This window comes from Polyodon spathula, chromosome 26 (genome assembly GCF_017654505.1).
Source record: "Polyodon spathula isolate WHYD16114869_AA chromosome 26, ASM1765450v1, whole genome shotgun sequence".
Taxonomy (NCBI): Eukaryota; Metazoa; Chordata; class Actinopteri; order Acipenseriformes; family Polyodontidae; genus Polyodon; species Polyodon spathula.
The window spans coordinates 16,309,855-16,327,743 of record NC_054559.1 but is presented as its reverse complement, the minus strand read 5'-3'; the positions used below and the strand labels follow the sequence as shown (position 1 = coordinate 16,327,743).

Genomic DNA, 17,889 nt, shown 5'->3' with positions numbered 1-17,889 from the left:
ATGCATAGAGTAGAATTGTGTGTGTGTTAAGACATTTTGTCCAATTTCTGTCATCTTTTAACCTGTAAATGTATTATTAATCTGGTAACATTAACCCTTAAGAGGCTGGCATCACAGTTCCTTCTAGAATTTGAATCTGCTGCCTTTGCTAGAGATTGCAGCTTTTGTCAGCTATCCTTCTCTGTTTGTGACTGTCATCCCAGGTTTAGGACCTTTCTCACTGGTCTGTGCTGTGCCTTTCTCCAGGTTTAAGCCACTGCAAAAGGTGGATGGCATGGGGGATAATTTAGCCGGTGCTGCCCAGAATTCAGCAGCAACCCCAGAACAATCTGTGGCTGCTCAAAGTCAGCATCACCAACAGTTTATTGGTAAGGGATGGTAATAAATAGTCAGTAGATATGTAAGAGGGGTGCTTATGTGCATTCAGCATTAGACTGATATGTCAATGTTGTGCTTATGTTCCATATGGAATTGTAGTGTTACTTAAGATGTATAGTTTCCCACTCCAACAAATATTTAAGAGCTACAGAGACAGCTGTAGTCGTTTTTTTTTTTTTTTTTTTTTTTAAAGGTTAAAGACATTGGTGGATACCAAGGTTAGTGTATTTTCAGAAGTCAATAATACTGTTTGGGCTGTTGGTTATTGCTCTATAATGAGCTCAACAGATATCACAATTTAATAGACAATTAAGTAAGAAAAAAGGGTAATTTTAGGAAAAAAAAAATCTGTGGGATTGTCTGTCAACAGGCAGAGATGGCTCTAAAATGTGCAAATGAGAAGTGACTCATCTAATGAGTACTGTTAAGAGGGTGAGCAGCATTGGTGTGGTGGCTGGTATATGGTGGCATAAATGTTTGTAAGAAAAACAACTTGTGTCTGGCTTAGAGCTCTCCCTGATTAGACCAGGTTAATTAGCACTGCATAGTTTTTCGCCATCTTTAAAATTGGATCAGTTTTAAACCAGACATAAAACTTTAATTGCTTAGTTTCCTTAAATGATGCCACGTAGTATTTTATTTGTATATGTTTTACTTAATGTTGTTTGACACAGTATCCTCTCTGAGGTCCCATCACTTTTGCACAGAGGCACCTCACCTCCCTTCCCGCACATAGATGCAAATAAAAAAATCTAAATCATGAGTTTAGAATGTGGAAACCCCTTGACAAAGGGCTGCGTTTTTTTTGCAGGACTAGTAGTAACTTGATAATCTGCTCTAATAATCTAAACTGTGATGCCTCTCCAACACTCCAAACACTATTCAGTGTATTATATTAATTCCCCTTGTGTAAAAATAACCACAACAGTCCACTCTGTTTTCTGATAATTTATTTCACAACCCTTCATTCAAAATCATCGGTTTCTTTGTAAAACTACTTATGGCATACCATTGTTATTTATATAATTGTTGATTCTGGACAGACAATCTTTCAACCATTTGAAATGGTTAAGAGCTTATTTATTAAATGAGTGCGTTGTATGCAAAAATGTTGTTTGAATGTGAAGCCTGACTGGAACTTTTTCTTTTCTTCGTGTTAGACGTGTCCCATGTTTTGCCTGAATTCCCGGCCCCTGAGATTGGAACCTCTCCAGTGCCTGAGGGTATCAGCATGAATGATGTCAAGAAGCTGCAGATCCTCTACAGGGAGCACTGTGAGGTAAGACACACAGCAATGCCTGCTCAACATGGTGTTTGCACTAAATGAAACCCATCTCCTATACTGGGGTTGTCCCTTTTGGATGAAACATAAAAACAAGGTCCTGTTGAAAGTGACTCTGCAGCAGCAGTTGTGATGCATAGTTCACCCCCTAGTCTCTTTAAGTCGCTTTGGATAAAAGTGTCTGCTAAATGACTAATTAATAATAATAATAATAATAATAATAACTCCCTGAAAATATTTGTTCAGTCATTAAAAATTACGTCTGTGTTTCAGCAGACCACGGTATGTACCGTAATAAGTATCTGTGCAGGGTAAAAACAGTTTAACCTTCTGCTTTCTACAATCCCAATTCCTTGCATTTTCTGTTTTCAGTGCTTTGGTGGTGCTTGCCCTCATTATCAGGTCCTGTTATAGCACCCTCCTTTTGTTACAAGACCTTTTTATCTGAATGCTTAAGTACAGGAGATCCCTATTAACCTTCTAGGTATTAAGACCTCAGTTGTCATGGGGCAGAAGAAGGTCTTGATGGTATTCCATTGAAGCACATAACCAGAACAATGTTCTGCAACAGCAAGCTCATTATGTTTTATTACATTGATGGTGGTTTTTTATTTTACTTATTTATTTTTTAAATGCAATACAGAAATACACATTTATTTAAACCTGGTACCATGGAATCATCAGTCCATTAGATTGTTTTCTGTATATTAACTTATTTTATTCCCTATACGCTATACCTCTGGAATAGTCTGTACTGCATTTAAACTGTTGACACTAATACAAGCTGGTTCAGTAGCTGTAGGGGGCTTTAGGAGAGATTCATATCCCTGGTGAAAGGGTGGTGCCTGCACATATGCACTGTTAGCAATGTGAGAATTGATCTTTCAGCTCTGATAAAACTTGGCATGGGGCATCTTTGTGTAGCACTAACTATCCATACCAGTTAAAATACCTAGCTGTCTTTGGAATCATATTATGATGAAACTGTACTTGAGTGTTTGTTATACATCTACAGCAGAATTTAATCTCATCATTACAAGGGATCTACTTTGCCCAATGTACTGCCACCTAAGTGGTGTTTTTGTGCTTGTATGTTGCATGCTTTGCTGTGCTGTGCTTTCCTGGACAGAGGTGAATGTCAGCGGTTAAGGGGTTCACTGAGTTGCTGGAGGATTTGTTAGGGAGTGTTGAATGTTTGAGCGGTTTTAGTTTGTTGTGGAGTGCTATTGGTAACTGTAAACATGGTTACCATAGCGATGGTGCTGGGGAAAGATGTCATGTGACAAGAAGGGAAAACAAATCCAGCAAGCTAAAATTATAGTAACATGATAGGAAGAATGGAGTATTATAAAGATACCAGTTATACGTTACAGGGTCAGTATGCAAGGATTGAGTTTTCTGTTCTTTGTTCATTTTGCTTTACAACTTGTTACCTGTGGAACAGAGTGATAATGGAAAAACACTCGGATACACCCAAATCAAAATTTGGATTGATTAATTCAAGGTTTCTGTTTTTTTAAACACACATGGATGCCAAACTTTGTAGAATTGACTGAATGTGAAATTAATGCAGTGTGCTGAAAACAATTTCAGCATACTGAAAATAATGCAAAGGGGATCTTTTGAATTAAAACTTAAATATATATTCTACTTTTTAAATGATCCCAGTGTGGTCCAGTGGTTAAAGTCCAGGCTTGTAACCAGAAGGTCACTGGTTCAAATCCTACCTCTGACGTTGTGTGTGACCCCGAGCAAGTCACCCGTGGATGAGATGTTAAATCAATGTCCTATTGTAAGTGACTCTGCATAGAATGCACAGTTCACAGCCTAGCTCTGTAAAGTGTTTTGTGATGGTGGTCCACTATGAAAGGAGCTATATAAAAATAGATATTATTACAATTACTGTAAAAAGAGCGGCACGTTATATTTGTCTACATATAGAAAGGTCTAACTGGCAGTAACAGTGTTCTGGGCAAATTGCTTTTCCCTTAGGCAACCCTGGATGTAGTGATGAACCTGCAGTTCCATTTCATTGAGAAGCTATGGCAGACATTCTGGTATTCAACAGCGCCATCTAGTGACGGAGCCACTACAGTCTCTCCCAGGTGAGTCAGTTTCTACCTATTCAGTAAGTCTTTATTCTATTAACTACATAAAAAAAAAAAATACAAAAAGAAACAAAAATATTGATATTGTTTAGTGAATGTGTAATATAATTAGTCAAATCTATTAACCTGTACTCTTACTGAGTTCATATTTACAGAGATAATATTTCAATAGAAAGGGCTTTTCTCAGGTGTATATTTACTCAGATGGTATTTAAATCTATTGATTGTTCCTCCCACATGTATTTTTTCTAATTCTAACTTTCATGGGTCACTTACTGTACCATGTCAGTCAAAATCACCTGGTATTTTATAACATGCATCTCCTATTTCCTGTCAAACTGCTTGACCACGTTGTCATTGACCCCAGAATAACTCGCTGGCAGTTGGGCATGAGAATATTGGTAGTATTTATGTATTTTGCTGATTCAAGCTACAAGCGTCTTTAAGAGTTTAAGAGTCCCTGCATTTGGCAAGCCGGCACCTAGTAAAATTCTTTAGCATACCAAAGGGCTTGCAGTATATCATGTGTTCATCAGTGTCAATGGGGTCTGTTGAATACATTTTTTTACACTGCCACCATTTTAAAGCAATGCTTTACATTTTAAAGACATATATACGAAAGTGACTTGCTCGCCCTGTTTGACACTCATTTACTTAACACAAAGGAAGGACCCTGTTTTAATGATCTTAAGTTGTAGTATTTTGATCTGTAGTTAGTGGCTCTCACTGCGAAATCTTGTGTGATTTTCTAAAGTGTCTCCTGCCTGGTTTTGTTCCCCAGCGAGGAGGAATCTGAAAGCATCATTCCCAGGGAGAAGCTGATTGCTCTGTGTAAATACGAGCCTGTCAGGGTGTGGATGAGGAGCTGTGATCACATCCTCTACCAGGCACTGGTGGAGATCCTCATCCCTGATGTACTCAGACCGGTACCGAGTAAGTGTTAATGTGGGGTTAAATGGATGTCAACACAGTTAAGGAAAGATTATGTATGTTTATGCAAAGTGGGTGGGTCTAAAGTGCTTCATTATGGATGCTGTGCGAAGTGGCACTCTGTACATGCTGAACACTGTGGCTGCCACTGTTAGAAGTTGGTCATGTGGAAGCTTCTTATATCAGACATGAATAACACTATGTAACACAATTTTTGTTCCTGGGTAGTAAGTGTTATTTCCTAATTGCTTATGCCTCAAAAGTATAGAAAATGGCTATTATTCCCCACAAACTTTGCTTTTGTGACCAGGACAGTGATATTTCAAAATATCACTATTTCCAATGGGAAAACGGGCAAATGTGTGTCTTTTCGTTCACATAAAGTCAGAAAAAAAAACAACATATGAATCCAAATTAACATGTATTTATACTAAATACAAAAATGACTACAAAAGATTTAGAAGTGAGTAGTTTTTCGAGATTTACGATTATACTGTATAAATACATGTTAATTTGGATTCATATGTTGTTTTTTTTCTGACTTTATGTGAACGAAAAGACACACATTTGCCCTCCTGCTAATTTTACTTGTCTGCATAGCAAAGGTTATAATTGGTATCTTAGTGGACAAAGGGTTATTTTTACTATCTTCAAACCATAGTCCTCTTTTGGTTTTGACCTTTATATTTATTTATTTATTTATTTTAAGGTACCCTTACTCAAGCCATTCGTAACTTTGCGAAGAGTTTGGAAGGATGGCTGACCACGGCTATGAATGATTTTCCACAGGAGATTGTTCGCACCAAGGTAACTGATTTGGAGGTCTAAACCGCAAACTCTGTAGATAGTCATTTGTCATAACACTTGGCAACTTACAAAATAATAAGATACTTTGCTTTAACCCATGTTGCAAGCTAAAGCTTGCCATCATGTATCTGTATAGCTCAACATTATAGATTTAGGCCTTGCAAATGGTTCTGGGAATACAGAAGTTGAGTATGAAAAGGCTAGAAAGGCCAATGCTCTGCCTTGTTTGCAGGCAGCAGTGGTGAGTGCCTTTGCCCAGACCCTAAGACGTTACACCTCTCTGAACCACCTGGCTCAGGCTGCCAGGGCAGTGCTGCAGAACACTTCTCAGATCAACCAGATGCTGAGCGACCTCAATCGGGTGGACTTTGCCAACGTGCAGGTATGTAGACAGGTATTATTTCCATGCAAATGTAACATTTATTTTTAACCTTTTGGTCATTTTTATAGTGCATTGCACTGAATGGAACTTTTTGTCTTAAGTATTCCTGGGCTGTCAATCAAACACCACCTTACTGATTTCATTGTTACCAAAGCAAAGGTCACCTGTCACTGTTATCAGCCTGTTTGGATGATAGCTGTGCTAACCTTTACAGTAGAGCAAGATTTTAAATTAAAAATAAAGTGGTATAAACAGGGTGGCTGATACCTGGTTATTATGTATATTAGTCTATTAACCAGGTGAAATTGTTCAAACTGTGATCATGAAGTATAGCTCTTCCTTAGTCCTGTGTTTTTTTCTTTCTTTCTTTCTTTCTTTATTTATTTAATTAAAATCACAACCAACAATTTGAGACATGGCAAATAGCACTGCTTTCAAGCTAGAACTCAAAGAATACCTGCTGGTTTTATAGACAGATTTATAATCATGGATCACTTTACTTTATTTAACATTAGGCAGTGGTGCTAACAGGTGACTGTGAATCCAGCTGAACATGGTCATGTGTTTAATGGCGGTGCTTTTCCTCCTTGTGCTGTGCAGGAGCAGGCATCCTGGGTGTGTCAGTGTGAGGAGGGGATGGTCCAGCGGCTGGAGCAGGATTTCAAGGTGACCCTGCAGCAGCAGAGCTCTCTGGACCAGTGGGCAGCCTGGCTGGACAATGTTGTCAACCAGGTCCTGAAGCCACATGAGGGAAGTCCCAGTTTCCCCAAGGCAGCCCGCCAGTTCCTGCTCAAGTGGTCCTTTTACAGGTACAGTACACTCCAGATAGTACGGCTGTGGATGTTGCTGTTGCTGCAGCTAGACTTTTAAAAAGCTAGGACTGTGTAAACTCACATTTCTTTATGTAACACCTAGTGATACTTACTGCAGTAGTGGTGATATTATTTTCTACTTGAATCCATGCAATGTAAGTGTTTAACAAGAGTCAATTTATTAATGAACTACATACATACCATACAAAGTAGCCCCTCAGGATTATCACGTGACAAAATCTTACTGTGAGTTTAGTGTATGCACTCTACAGTTTAAAGATCTATGTCTAATAAATGGGATGCAGATGCCCAGGGCAGTCGTGATGCACACCAGCAGTGTAAGATGCTGACACCAGTATGCTATGTTTCAGCTCGATGGTGATCCGTGACCTGACCCTGCGCAGTGCCGCCAGCTTCGGCTCCTTCCACCTGATCAGGCTGCTCTACGACGAGTACATGTTCTACCTGGTGGAGCACCGCGTGGCCCAGGCCACTGGGGAGACACCCATCGCAGTGATGGGAGAGGTGAGTTCACTGCACACAGCAGGCTGCACGATCACTCAAGCAGCACAGGCATAGCGAGATCAGCTGATATGGAGTTTAATAAAAGGATCAATTTTTAGTTCAATTTAATGCACTTCTAGCACCTTTTCTCTCTTTGAAATAGTAAACTGATAAGATGGATTCTCTGTATTGTTGAGAGCATCTTGTTTGAAGTTATATTTTTGTTGTAATATATTGAAATTGCTATGCTAATATTAACTAATTTTTTTTTTTTTGGATTGCAGTTCAGTGATCTCAACTCCATGATGCCTTTGCTTATGGATAAAGGTAACACACAATTTATTACTGTTGTATTGTTACTATAACATAATGTTATACATGTTGCCTTAACTGTCTGTAATATGATTTTATTAAATAGTAAGAATACCACAAAGGATCCACTTGGACTGTCAAGTTGTTGCTTTGGTACCTAGGCCACTGGCATAGTACTGGAATGAATGAAAGATCACAGCCTATCCATTTGTGTCCTGTTCCAATGTTGATGCACTCCTGTTTGCAGACCAGTCCCATTTCTCAGATGATATGAGTGATGTTGGAAGTGAGGCGGACAGTTCCAGAGGACTGAGTGAGCCCCCAGTCAAACGGGAGCGCATTGAACTGAACCACTCTCTGCAGGAGATCTGATGAGGATCTGAAACCAAGTAGCTCCCCACTTTAGTACTGTCATGTTCCTGCTAGCTGTTAAGCAAACTGTTTGCTTTCCTAGTGCATATGGGCTGTGGGGAGGTGATTGCAACAAGCTTGTTCTGATTAAGCACTGACTGCGAGTGGGGATACTGCAGCTTTAAATAAGGCAGCCAAAAACTTTTTTTTTCTTTTTTTAAAATGTGGGGACAAAACAATCCATATGTTATGATTTTTTTTTTTTTCATTTGCCTTTTGTGTACATCCCCTCAAACTAATTTTATATTACATTACACACACTCACACACACGCAGTTCTCTGGAATGCTATCGGTGCCCCCCTCCCCCCCCCTCAAAGCAGGTTGTATAGAAAATGAAAAAGATGGTTCCCACATTTTAAACCCCAGAACATATGAACGTTTATATTAAACAGTTTTTTGTTATTTTACTTTGGGGATTTCGTTACCTTTTCATTGTTTTTGTTACTGTGAATAGATGAGTGACATGGATGTTGTACAGTACATTAGTTTAGTTCCACATTTCCGCTGGAGTAATGTTTAAATAGGTGTGCCATAGTTAATGCAGTGCCTTAGACGAAACGCAACCTGTACAGATTTGTTGGTTTTTCTTTCTTTAACCCTGTCTTGAACTGTGCCTATTTATATCTACAGCTGTCTGCATTCCTCTTTCATGCTTTTTATAATGTCAAATCAAATGCCTCACAATACGAACCCAAACCAAAATCAAAAAAATCTGCCTCGAAGTTTTCTAAAGGAGCATAGAATGTAAAGGTCTCGGCTGCCACATAAAAGGCTGGTGACTGCCTCTGGGACGTGGTGTCAGTTGTCAGAGGAATACTGACTTATCTAGTCTTGTTTGTGATGCTGCAGTATGTAATGTTCCACAGTCTTTCTCTACTCCAGTAACCTGCTCCTAGGCTTGGTGATGGGTTCTTATATTCTTATACTGTACTGTGTAGCACAGTGTTGTAGCTGCTGCGCTTCTTCTCCCTGCACTCTTAAGCTGCTCAAACCCCTTGCCTTCCATACTATACATTGTGTGCTTTAACTAAGCCACTCGCACACGTTATATTCTTTCTTCTGTTTTTTTTTGTTTGTTTATTGAAACAAACAAACATTTTCTGTGTAAATGTGGCTTGTGCATTTTTTCAGTGCTATGTGGTTGAGGGTAATTTTGTATGTAAAGCATTTCACTGGAGAGTAACCCAGGGGATGAGGAGAACAGATCCAGCAGTCAAATCCTCACCCTTTCTAGGGGGTCAGAAGTAGAAGAATTTCACCTTTCTGTGCCTCAGGCCCATCTAACTTTGGACAAGCTGAAATGGTAGTTCCCTGTTAGACTAACCTTAGATAGTGATTTAAAAGTAACTATTTTTTATAATAATGGATTGGATCTTGTTATTTTAAGTGGAACTGGCCTATTAAAAAAAAATTGCTATATATCTGCAGCCACTGTTCTAGATTTATTGTTAAATAAGTAGTATTTTATAAACTTTTCGTACTGTAGGAGAGAGACACATTTTCTGACTTCTGAATCAAACTACAAAAAATAAAGTATGTATGGTAGTTGCAGAAACAACTGTTATTGTAGGATTTAGAAATGTAGTAAGGCATTCTGTGGCCTTTCAAACCACTTTTGAAAGTTTCAGCTTTCTGAAAAAAAAAAAAATCGTATATAATATATATATATATATTTATTTAAATGTTACTTTACCTCTCCTTTAGTCTATTAATCTTACTTTGCCCCAGAGTGGAGGCAGCAGGTTCTGATTTCACCACATCACTGCATAAGGCTGCAATGGAACAAGACACTCCAAATCCCAAAGCCATGTGATTTACACAATACACAAAATGAGTCATGGGAGAATCTTAAAGCCCCATGTTACCTGCAGTAACACTCCCACACACTAGGATCCAGTGTAGAGAAGAAGGGCCACTGGCTTCTTTTGCAGCATAATCTGCAGCATTGAACCTTCGTGAAAGATGTCTTGTATAAACCTCAAATGGCTGCCTAACATTTACCTGTCCATTCAGTAAAACTTAGCTCAGAGCAGTGAAGGCATATATTTTGTCTTTTCTGGTGGGGGTGGAAGGGAAGATGGTATAAATTTGTTCCCCCTTTTTTAGATTATATTTACATTTGGGATTAGGGGTTGTTTAATTGTACTAGTTCGAAGTTTGCTGCCTTTGATGTATTTTGTATATATTTTTTCTTTTGTTTTATTTTCTACTGTTTATAATTTTTAAAACTGTTTTGGATTACACCCAATCTAGTCTGGAGAAGAATGAACAGTCTTGTTGTCTAACTTACATTGCAAAAAAAAAAAAATTGTATTTTGTACTGGTCAAAATGTCTAATAAATTGGTGTAAAAAGTAAAGCTGAGAACAGAGTGTTTATTGTGTTTTTGTTTTTCATTTTTTATTTTACCAACACTAAATGGTTTCAGACTGATTACACTGTTGGTCCAAAACAAAATGAAACATGGCAGACAATCAGCAATTGTCAATCCTCCACACAATAAATCACACCTACCTTGTTCTGAAAGTTTCAATTTGTGATATGTATACAAAACAAACAGTCCAAAAGGTCCACTAAACTAGTGCATCACTTAATTCAGTTCAGCCTACTTCTCATGTATGAACAGTCTCCAAGGCACACAAGATCCCAACTGTATACAACACACACAAAAGTAATTACAAAGAAAACACAAAAAAAGAATCCAATAATTACAATAAAATTAAACAAGCTGCAAACAGACAAAAACTCCAGGACCTTTCACCCTCAACAAGACTGGATTCCAAGAGGTTGAAGAAGGTTTCTTTTTTTGTTATAAAACTCTTCCATTTACATATCATCCATTGAGTCTGCAGAAATAATTTGCTGATACCTGATTTAAAATTGTAAACTCTTTAGCTTTTCCTTTCATCTGTGTCATTCTCGTGAAGTTTGATAGGGAAAGTGCAAATTTGTGCTTCTGGTTTCTCTGCAAGAGATGGTCCCTCCATCACTCTCACATTGAACAGCCAGCCATGTACTTTCCTACAGAAAAAGAAAAAACACAATTAAGCTGCATTCCGTTTCCAATTGAAGCTACTTGCACAATTACAGGAGAATGGAGATACAGTGCAGCACTAGGTAGCATTAATCTGCCATCTAGGAGGTTGTCTATGGTACTGCAACAGAAGGGAGAACCACATTATCAGATATTATGTTAGTCTACAAAAAACACAATAAGAGACTATATACAGTGGCTTGCGAAAGTATTGACCCCCCTTGGCATTTTTCCTATTTTGTTGCCTTACAACCTGGAATTAAAATGGATTTTTTGGGGGTCTGTATCATTTGATTTACACAACATGCCTACCACTTTGAAGATGCAAAATATTTTTTTTTTTATTGTGAAACAAACAAGAAATAAGACAAAAAAACAGAAAACTTGAGCGTGCATAAGTATTCACCCCCCCCAAAGTCAATACTTTGTAGAGCCACCTTTTGCAGCAATTACAGCTGCAAGTCTCTTGGGATATGTATCTATAAGCTTGGCACATCTAGCCACTGGGATTTTTGCCCATTCTTCAAGGCAAAACTGCTCCAGCTCCTTCAAGTTGGATGGGTTCTGCTGGTGTACAGCAATCTTTAAGTCATACCACAGATTCTCAATTGGATTGAGGTCTGGGCTTTGACTAAGCCATTCCAAGACATTTAAATGCCTTTTGGCGAACACCAAAAGTGTTTGCTTATTTTTTTTTTTTAAGCAATGGCTTTTTTCTGGCCACTTTTCCGTAAAGCCCAGCTCTGTGGAGTGTACGGCTTAAAGTAGTCCTATGGACAGATACTCCAATCTCCGCTATGGAGCTTTGCAGCTCCTTCAGGGTTATCTTTGGTCTCTTTGTTGCCTCTTTGATTAATGCCCTCCTTGCCTGGTCCGTGAGTTTTGGTGGGCGGCCCTCTCTTGCCAGGTTTGTTGTGGTGCCATATTCTTTCCATTTTTTAATAATGGCTTTAATGGTGCTCTGTGGGATGTTCAAAGTTTCGGATATTTTTTTATAACCCAACCCTGATCTGTACTTCTCCACAACTTTGTCCCTGACCTGTTTGGAGAGCTCCTTGGTCTTCATGGTGCCGCTTGCTTGGTGGTGCCCCTTGCTTAGTGGTGTTGCAAACTCTGGGGCCTTTCAGAACAGGTGTATATATACTGAGATCATGTGACAGATCATGTGACACTTAGATTGCACACAGGTGGACTTTATTTAACTAATTATGTGACTTCTGAAGGTAATTGGTTGCACCAGATCTTATTTAGAGGCTTAATAGCAAAGGGGGTGAATACATATGCACGCACTACTTTTCCATTATTTATTTTTTAGAATTTTTTTAAACAAGTTATTTTTTTCATTTCACTTCACCAATTTGGACTATTTTGTGTATGTCCATTACATGAAATCCAAATAAAAATCAATTTTAATTCCAGGTTGTAAGGCAACAAAATAGGAAAAATGCCAAGGGGGTCAATACTTTCGCAAGCCACTGTAGATCGTGCTCCTATGCCTTTGTAATTAGTAAACTACTGTGCAGGACTACTATAGTATTTTCTTACCCTTCCAATAGTAAATCGAGCCCATCAGTTCTGATTTCATACCCTTATTTTATTAGTTTATGATTTTTCATGCTTAATCTGATTAAAGACAAAACTACGCTGCAGCATTAGAAACTACACAATTTCTTCAAAACAATCTCTAATTTGACTTCTTGCAAACAGTGATTTCAACGATTCACTCTGAAACAAAAAGCTAAAACCGCAAACCATACAGATTCGCACCGATCCTCTGCCTGTATATGAAAATGCAGTTTCTGGGAAGGTTTGTCCAGCTAAAGTCTATTATCCACTCAAACTTATCAATTAAGGGTTTCCTGGCGCTTACTGACACCATTCAGTTTCTCCTTGAGAGTCTACAATGAAAACAGGTCCAGGAAGATAAAGGGCAGCGCGATGAATGAAGCAGCAGTAGGAAATAGGTGAATATCTGTCTGGCCTATGGTTGGCGAGATCAAGTTCTGCAAATGTACATACATTGACAGAGTGTAATACCCTTTATAGAAAAACCCCATTTGATGCCAGTCTACAGCTTGAAGCCTGTCGTTTCAGCCAATAGAAACATGAATTTCTCCACCAAGGGGATGGCATGTCACTTCTACACAAGACCTCTTGGTTCACCACTGGGGGTCTTTTCAAACAGACAGCCCCAGTGCTGGTGCCCAGTCCTCCCAGTTACCTGTGGCGAAGCGCTTTTTAACAAGAGACATGCGGTAACGCCCGCCCACCAATTCCAGGTCCACCCCAGACAGGGCTTCTCCCGAGCCCACGAACTGCACCCCCACGCTGGGGAGAGCCCCGCGCAGGACGTCCTGGCACTGCCATCTCGCACACACAGACCCGGCACCTGAGGGCGGGGGACGAGAGGCACATCAGTAGCAGCTACTGAACCTGCTCCATACATCACCTCGCAGCGATCAAGCCCTCATGCATAACTCAATTCTACAACAAACATTTTCCTACAAACAAATAATAAAACTGACTATCTGATTTTCACATGGGGAATGAAGAGGTATTTCTGCATCCTAGATATCTGAAGGCACATTTATAGGGTCATAAAGGTAAAGACATCTCCTTGTTCCCTAGTAGATGTATGTAAAACTCTGAAGTGATATCCCTGTTGCTGGGGATAATAATTCCTACAAGCCATGTGAGGCAGCAGCACTGCAGCTTGAACAGTGCCACTGACAGCAGGCCCATATCCTCGCCCCCCTCCCTCCTTATCAGCCTCCTGTGGGTGGGACCCGACAGACAAGCCAGTCCACAGCCCTGGCTTTCTCATGCTAATGCTGATATTTAAAGAGAGATAATGACACCCTTTTTACAATTAAATAAAAAAATAATAATCAGGAGAAAGGGAGTAACGTGGAATTTATTTTTGGAGACAAGGTAATTACCTTTGCCATCAGCCGTGGGAGAGATATTGTGCAGTTTCCATAGCAACCGCCGCTCCTCCGCGTTCCTGAGCACAGATAAATCTGTCAGTGTATTCAAACCGGCAAAACTGACACCTCAATATAAAAATTTGAATATGAACCAGGCGCTGCCACCTGCTTACACTGGGTAGTGAACATGGATAGTGCCCTGGCTCCTGGGGTCATATGAAGAGCCTGATAATGAACGTTATTTAAATACATTGGGAATGTAATGGATTACTGCCATGCGTATTATTGGGAGTGCTATGCTGTTTGTTGATTAACTAGCGGCATGTTAACACACAGGTTTCATTATTTCTGTCTATTTAGTCACTGCGTATTTGACCAGTAAAGAGATCTAGGTGCAATAACTCCACTCATGGTAGCAGACTAGCCCAGCCTTGTTCCCTTATCATTTTTGAATGACTTGTTTCCATATAAGACACAAACTTTTTATCGACACAGTGGTTCTCTTTTAAGAAGAGTTACTTAATCTGTATCAACATTTGAGGTGCAACCCCAGGACAAGCACAGATAGGGGGCTGACTCCGCAGTGCTGTAAAATGCTCTATAAATCCAGTCGTGGCTTACTAAGGTACAGGCTGTTCGGAACTAACCTCTTTGTGCTTAAAAAGTTAGAGAACACTAATCCTTTATTAATTTATACATAATAACGCAATATTAAAGTTTAAGTGAGTAGGTTAACAAAGCCAGCCGACATTTGCAGCTAATTCAATAATTTCCTATCATTATGCATCAGCTTCTTCTGTTTGACTGATGTGCTTTCAATAACGTGAAATGATTTCAGACTCCCACAGAGTAAAGCTGAGGAACACGAAGCCACTTTGGGTCACTTGGAACTTGGTTTCAGGCCACTGCACGGCACAACAGGGGAGACTTGGGGTTTGATACAGTAAAGTTGCCTCAAACTAGGTCTCCTGAAATCAGGTTTCAAGACACTGTTCCTGAAAAAAAAATGGCTTGGTGTTCCCTCAGCTGAAGGCATGGGAACTGGGGAGTTTCTTTGGTAGGCTGTGGCTCTCTGCTCACCACACTCCGGGAGGCTGACAGTGCACGTCCGTGGCAGAGTCCTCCAGAGAGATGACCACCTGGACGTTGCTGAGCTCCGTGGCGGGGGAGGCAGTGCAGCAGTGATAGTCCAGAGAGACGCGGGTGAGGGAGCCGCTGTACTGGCACCGAGCAGCTAGGTGGAGGGGGGCACAGCCAGGATCCTGAGAGGAGACCTGCAGCACAGTGGAACATATGTATGTATGTATGTATGTATGTATGTATGTATGATTCAAGTGCTAGTGCTGAAAATTGAAATACTGAACAGTAACCTTAATGTACCATTTTACAAAGGTAAACATTAACCCTTTCCCCAGTCCCAATGTCTATTTCCAATGAGAAAACGGGAGCTTTTGTGTCTTTTCGTTCACATAAAGTCAGAAAAAAAACAACATATGAATCCAAATTAACATGTATTTATACTAAAGTAATACAAAAATGACTACAAAAGATTTAGAAGTGAGTAGTTTTTCGAGATTTACGATTATACTGTATTTATACTGTATTCAAAATATCACTGTCCTGGTCACAAAAGTTGTTACTCTGTGATATCACACACATTTGCAGAGCTTTTTGAGATGTTATAGTAATAAAATAATGACTTGGATCGCATTATTGAGGAGTTTGGTGATAAAACGAGTGATCAGGAGAGGATTTATCAGTATGCACGACTATAAAAAATGCCATTAAAACATATTTTAAACAGCATGTGTAAAATAAACAGCGCGTGTGAAAATAAATTGGACCTGATGTGCCTGACGAGCGCTGAATAAATGGACTGCAAAGTTAAGGAATAACACAAGACGCAGGTGGCGAATATACGGTCAGGAAATCAAAGGGACGCGCGTGCTTCTAGTCCGCATGTATTCCTAGTGTGTTAATAACATGTGTTGAGGGCCCAAATAACAGGGACAACTTCGATATTTAATGAATAAGCAGTTTTTGCAGAAATGGTAATATAACAATCGCGTAAACAACTTAAGCACACCATTAACTCTTTACACCCATCTTCCTGGTTCTCTGCCACTAATTTTGACCTACTCTAGACCCTCTAGCCAAGGGGAGTACAAGCTAAGTTCTCTTTGAAGGACTGTTGTCTGCTCGGTAGTTTGGGTTCTCACACTCACCTGGTATTTGAGGAGGCCTACGTTGTAGTATGAAGCCTGGGGGTTGAGTTCCGCCTCTCTCTGGAGGTGGAGAATCAGAGCCTGCATGTTGAACCAGAAGTCTTTGGAGTCTGGATCACTCTGGGAAGGGTCACTTGGAAGAGAAACAGTTCACAAATGAAAGTGTAAACAGTCTATAAAACATGTGAGCAACTATGACAATTAAGAAGCGCTCATCTTTTTTGTTGTAATGTAACTAATGGTGAAGACCACGCCCACCTGTAGAGGAGTTTCTGATTGGGCAGGAATTGGTCGACCCTGGACGTGTTCACCAATCGGAAGCTGAGGACGGGTGCGGTGGGGTTGGCGTTGAAGACGCGGGTGATTCCGGCTGGAAAGGACATGGTGAGGTCTCCTGTTATCTTCACCAGGCAGCTGGGGGACAAAACACACAACACTGCAGTGAGGCAGCCCAACACACAACACTGCAGTGAGGCAGCCTAACACACAATACTGCAGTGAGTTAGCCCAACACACAACATTGCATTGAGTTAGCACAACACACAACACTGCATAGGAACCACGGACATGACACCAACCCCAGGGCTGGGAGTTAGTTTACTCATAGGTTCACAGTTGTGTAGAAAATTCTCAATGGACATGCACACTGAGCCACAGTCTGATCCAAGACCTGCTCATTATTGGATTGATTATATATTTATTGACAGACGAACAGGATAGAGAGCAGCCGTGCTTCGTGACACCTGCTTTTAATCTGCAATAGATGAAATGTTCTGAACTCTGTTGAAGGTGAACGAAAGTCAGGACAGTGAGAGGCGTGCTCACCAGTTCAGCTCTCCTCCCTTGAAGTAGGCGTTGATGTACTCTGTGATGGCAGCAGCCACAGGCCACGCATCCTGAGAGCTCAGGGAGATGGGGCTCGGCCCGCGGGACAGCCCTGCGAGGGCAGGAGGGGGGGCACAGGGTTAAACCAGGGGTCCTGAAGCCAGACCTCACTTTCTTCTCTAACGCACACACTTAAGAAACATACTGAAACTTTGGACAGTTGGCTCAGTAAGGCCCAGGAAGAATACTTACAAAACGTGTAATGATGGTGCATTGAGTTTTCCAATATATATATATATTTTAGTCTCTACAATGTAATACAGAAAAAAATTATAATTATACACACTTCCTACAAAAGGAACTGTTTTATGCTTCTCCCATGTTCTGCTGCGATTTCCTGGTCGCAGAAATCAGCAAAAAAAAAAAAAATCACATGATCAATGCGAGTTCCGAAAAGCTGCTGGGTGGAGTCAAGCAACGCTGCTCACCCCCGATTCCACCAACGAACAAACAAGAGCACAGGACAAGCTGAAAACAGTTCCTTATACACAGCTGTTGCTTCGAGAAGGACATTGCATTAAATGAATCTGCTAGCTCTCAGTCCTCCGGAGCAGTATATGAATATACCAGTGCAGAGAGGGAGCACGTCAGACACCTACCTCGAGGGGGGCTGGTGGGGCGAGGTGTGGGGGTGTGGACCCCCCATTCACAGGGGCTGGACGAGGAGGAGGAGGAGGTGGTGAGGGGGGGGCTGGGCTCCAGGAGAGGGGACGAGCACACCGACCTGGACTGAGAGACACAGACAGACACTTTCTCAGTCCCACAGATATACCCTGCTTACAGTCCCAGAGCTTCAGGATATAAAAAGACTGGACTGTGAAACAGTCAATCATGTCCTAACCTTTCTGTAAGTAAGTATGTGTCCTTAATCCTCCCCTGGATAATCAAAGTC

The 17,889-nt window shown here is 40.5% G+C and overlaps 2 protein-coding genes across 2 annotated transcripts; one reads left to right on the top strand and one right to left on the bottom strand.

Moving 5' to 3' along the window:
• Positions 1-10,156, top strand: LOC121300506 (DNA-binding protein RFX2-like). Its single transcript, XM_041229074.1, has 11 exons — positions 1-9; positions 128-368; positions 1,539-1,657; positions 3,653-3,765; positions 4,550-4,701; positions 5,408-5,505; positions 5,738-5,887; positions 6,488-6,696; positions 7,071-7,224; positions 7,488-7,530; positions 7,763-10,156. Exons 1-11 carry the CDS (start codon positions 1-3, stop codon positions 7,885-7,887), a joined length of 1,413 nt encoding a protein of 470 aa, XP_041085008.1. The 3' UTR covers positions 7,888-10,156.
• A 151-nt stretch (positions 10,157-10,307) lies between these two features.
• Positions 10,308-17,783, bottom strand: LOC121300840 (F-BAR domain only protein 1-like). The gene is made up of 8 exons (XM_041229764.1): positions 17,597-17,783; positions 16,938-17,049; positions 16,371-16,526; positions 16,113-16,245; positions 14,968-15,161; positions 13,900-13,964; positions 13,182-13,349; positions 10,308-10,947 (listed from the first exon to the last, which is right to left on the bottom strand). The coding sequence occupies exons 3-8, from the start codon at positions 16,493-16,495 to the stop codon at positions 10,919-10,921; spliced, it is 714 nt and encodes a 237-aa protein (XP_041085698.1). The 5' UTR covers positions 16,496-16,526; positions 16,938-17,049; positions 17,597-17,783; the 3' UTR covers positions 10,308-10,918.
• Between the last annotated feature and the right edge of the window lie 106 nt (positions 17,784-17,889).

What these genes read in the sequence shown, in the direction of transcription:
- LOC121300506 (XM_041229074.1), top strand. An exon ending in TCTACAGGGAGCACTGTGAG is followed by an intron (nt 1,658 to 3,652) that starts GTAAGACACACA and finishes CTTTTCCCTTAG; the next exon opens with GCAACCCTGGATGTAGTGAT. An exon ending in TGGACTTTGCCAACGTGCAG is followed by an intron (nt 5,888 to 6,487) that starts GTATGTAGACAG and finishes TGTGCTGTGCAG; the next exon opens with GAGCAGGCATCCTGGGTGTG.
- LOC121300840 (XM_041229764.1), bottom strand. Translation starts at nt 16,495, where the DNA reads ATGTCCTTTCCAGCCGGAATCACCCGCGTCTTCAACGCCAACCCCACC. An exon ending in TAGGCCTCCTCAAATACCAG is followed by an intron (nt 15,162 to 16,112) that starts GTGAGTGTGAGA and finishes ACTGTGCTGCAG; the next exon opens with GTCTCCTCTCAGGATCCTGG. An exon ending in TAAAAAGCGCTTCGCCACAG is followed by an intron (nt 10,948 to 13,181) that starts GTAACTGGGAGG and finishes CTTTTTCTGTAG; the next exon opens with GAAAGTACATGGCTGGCTGT.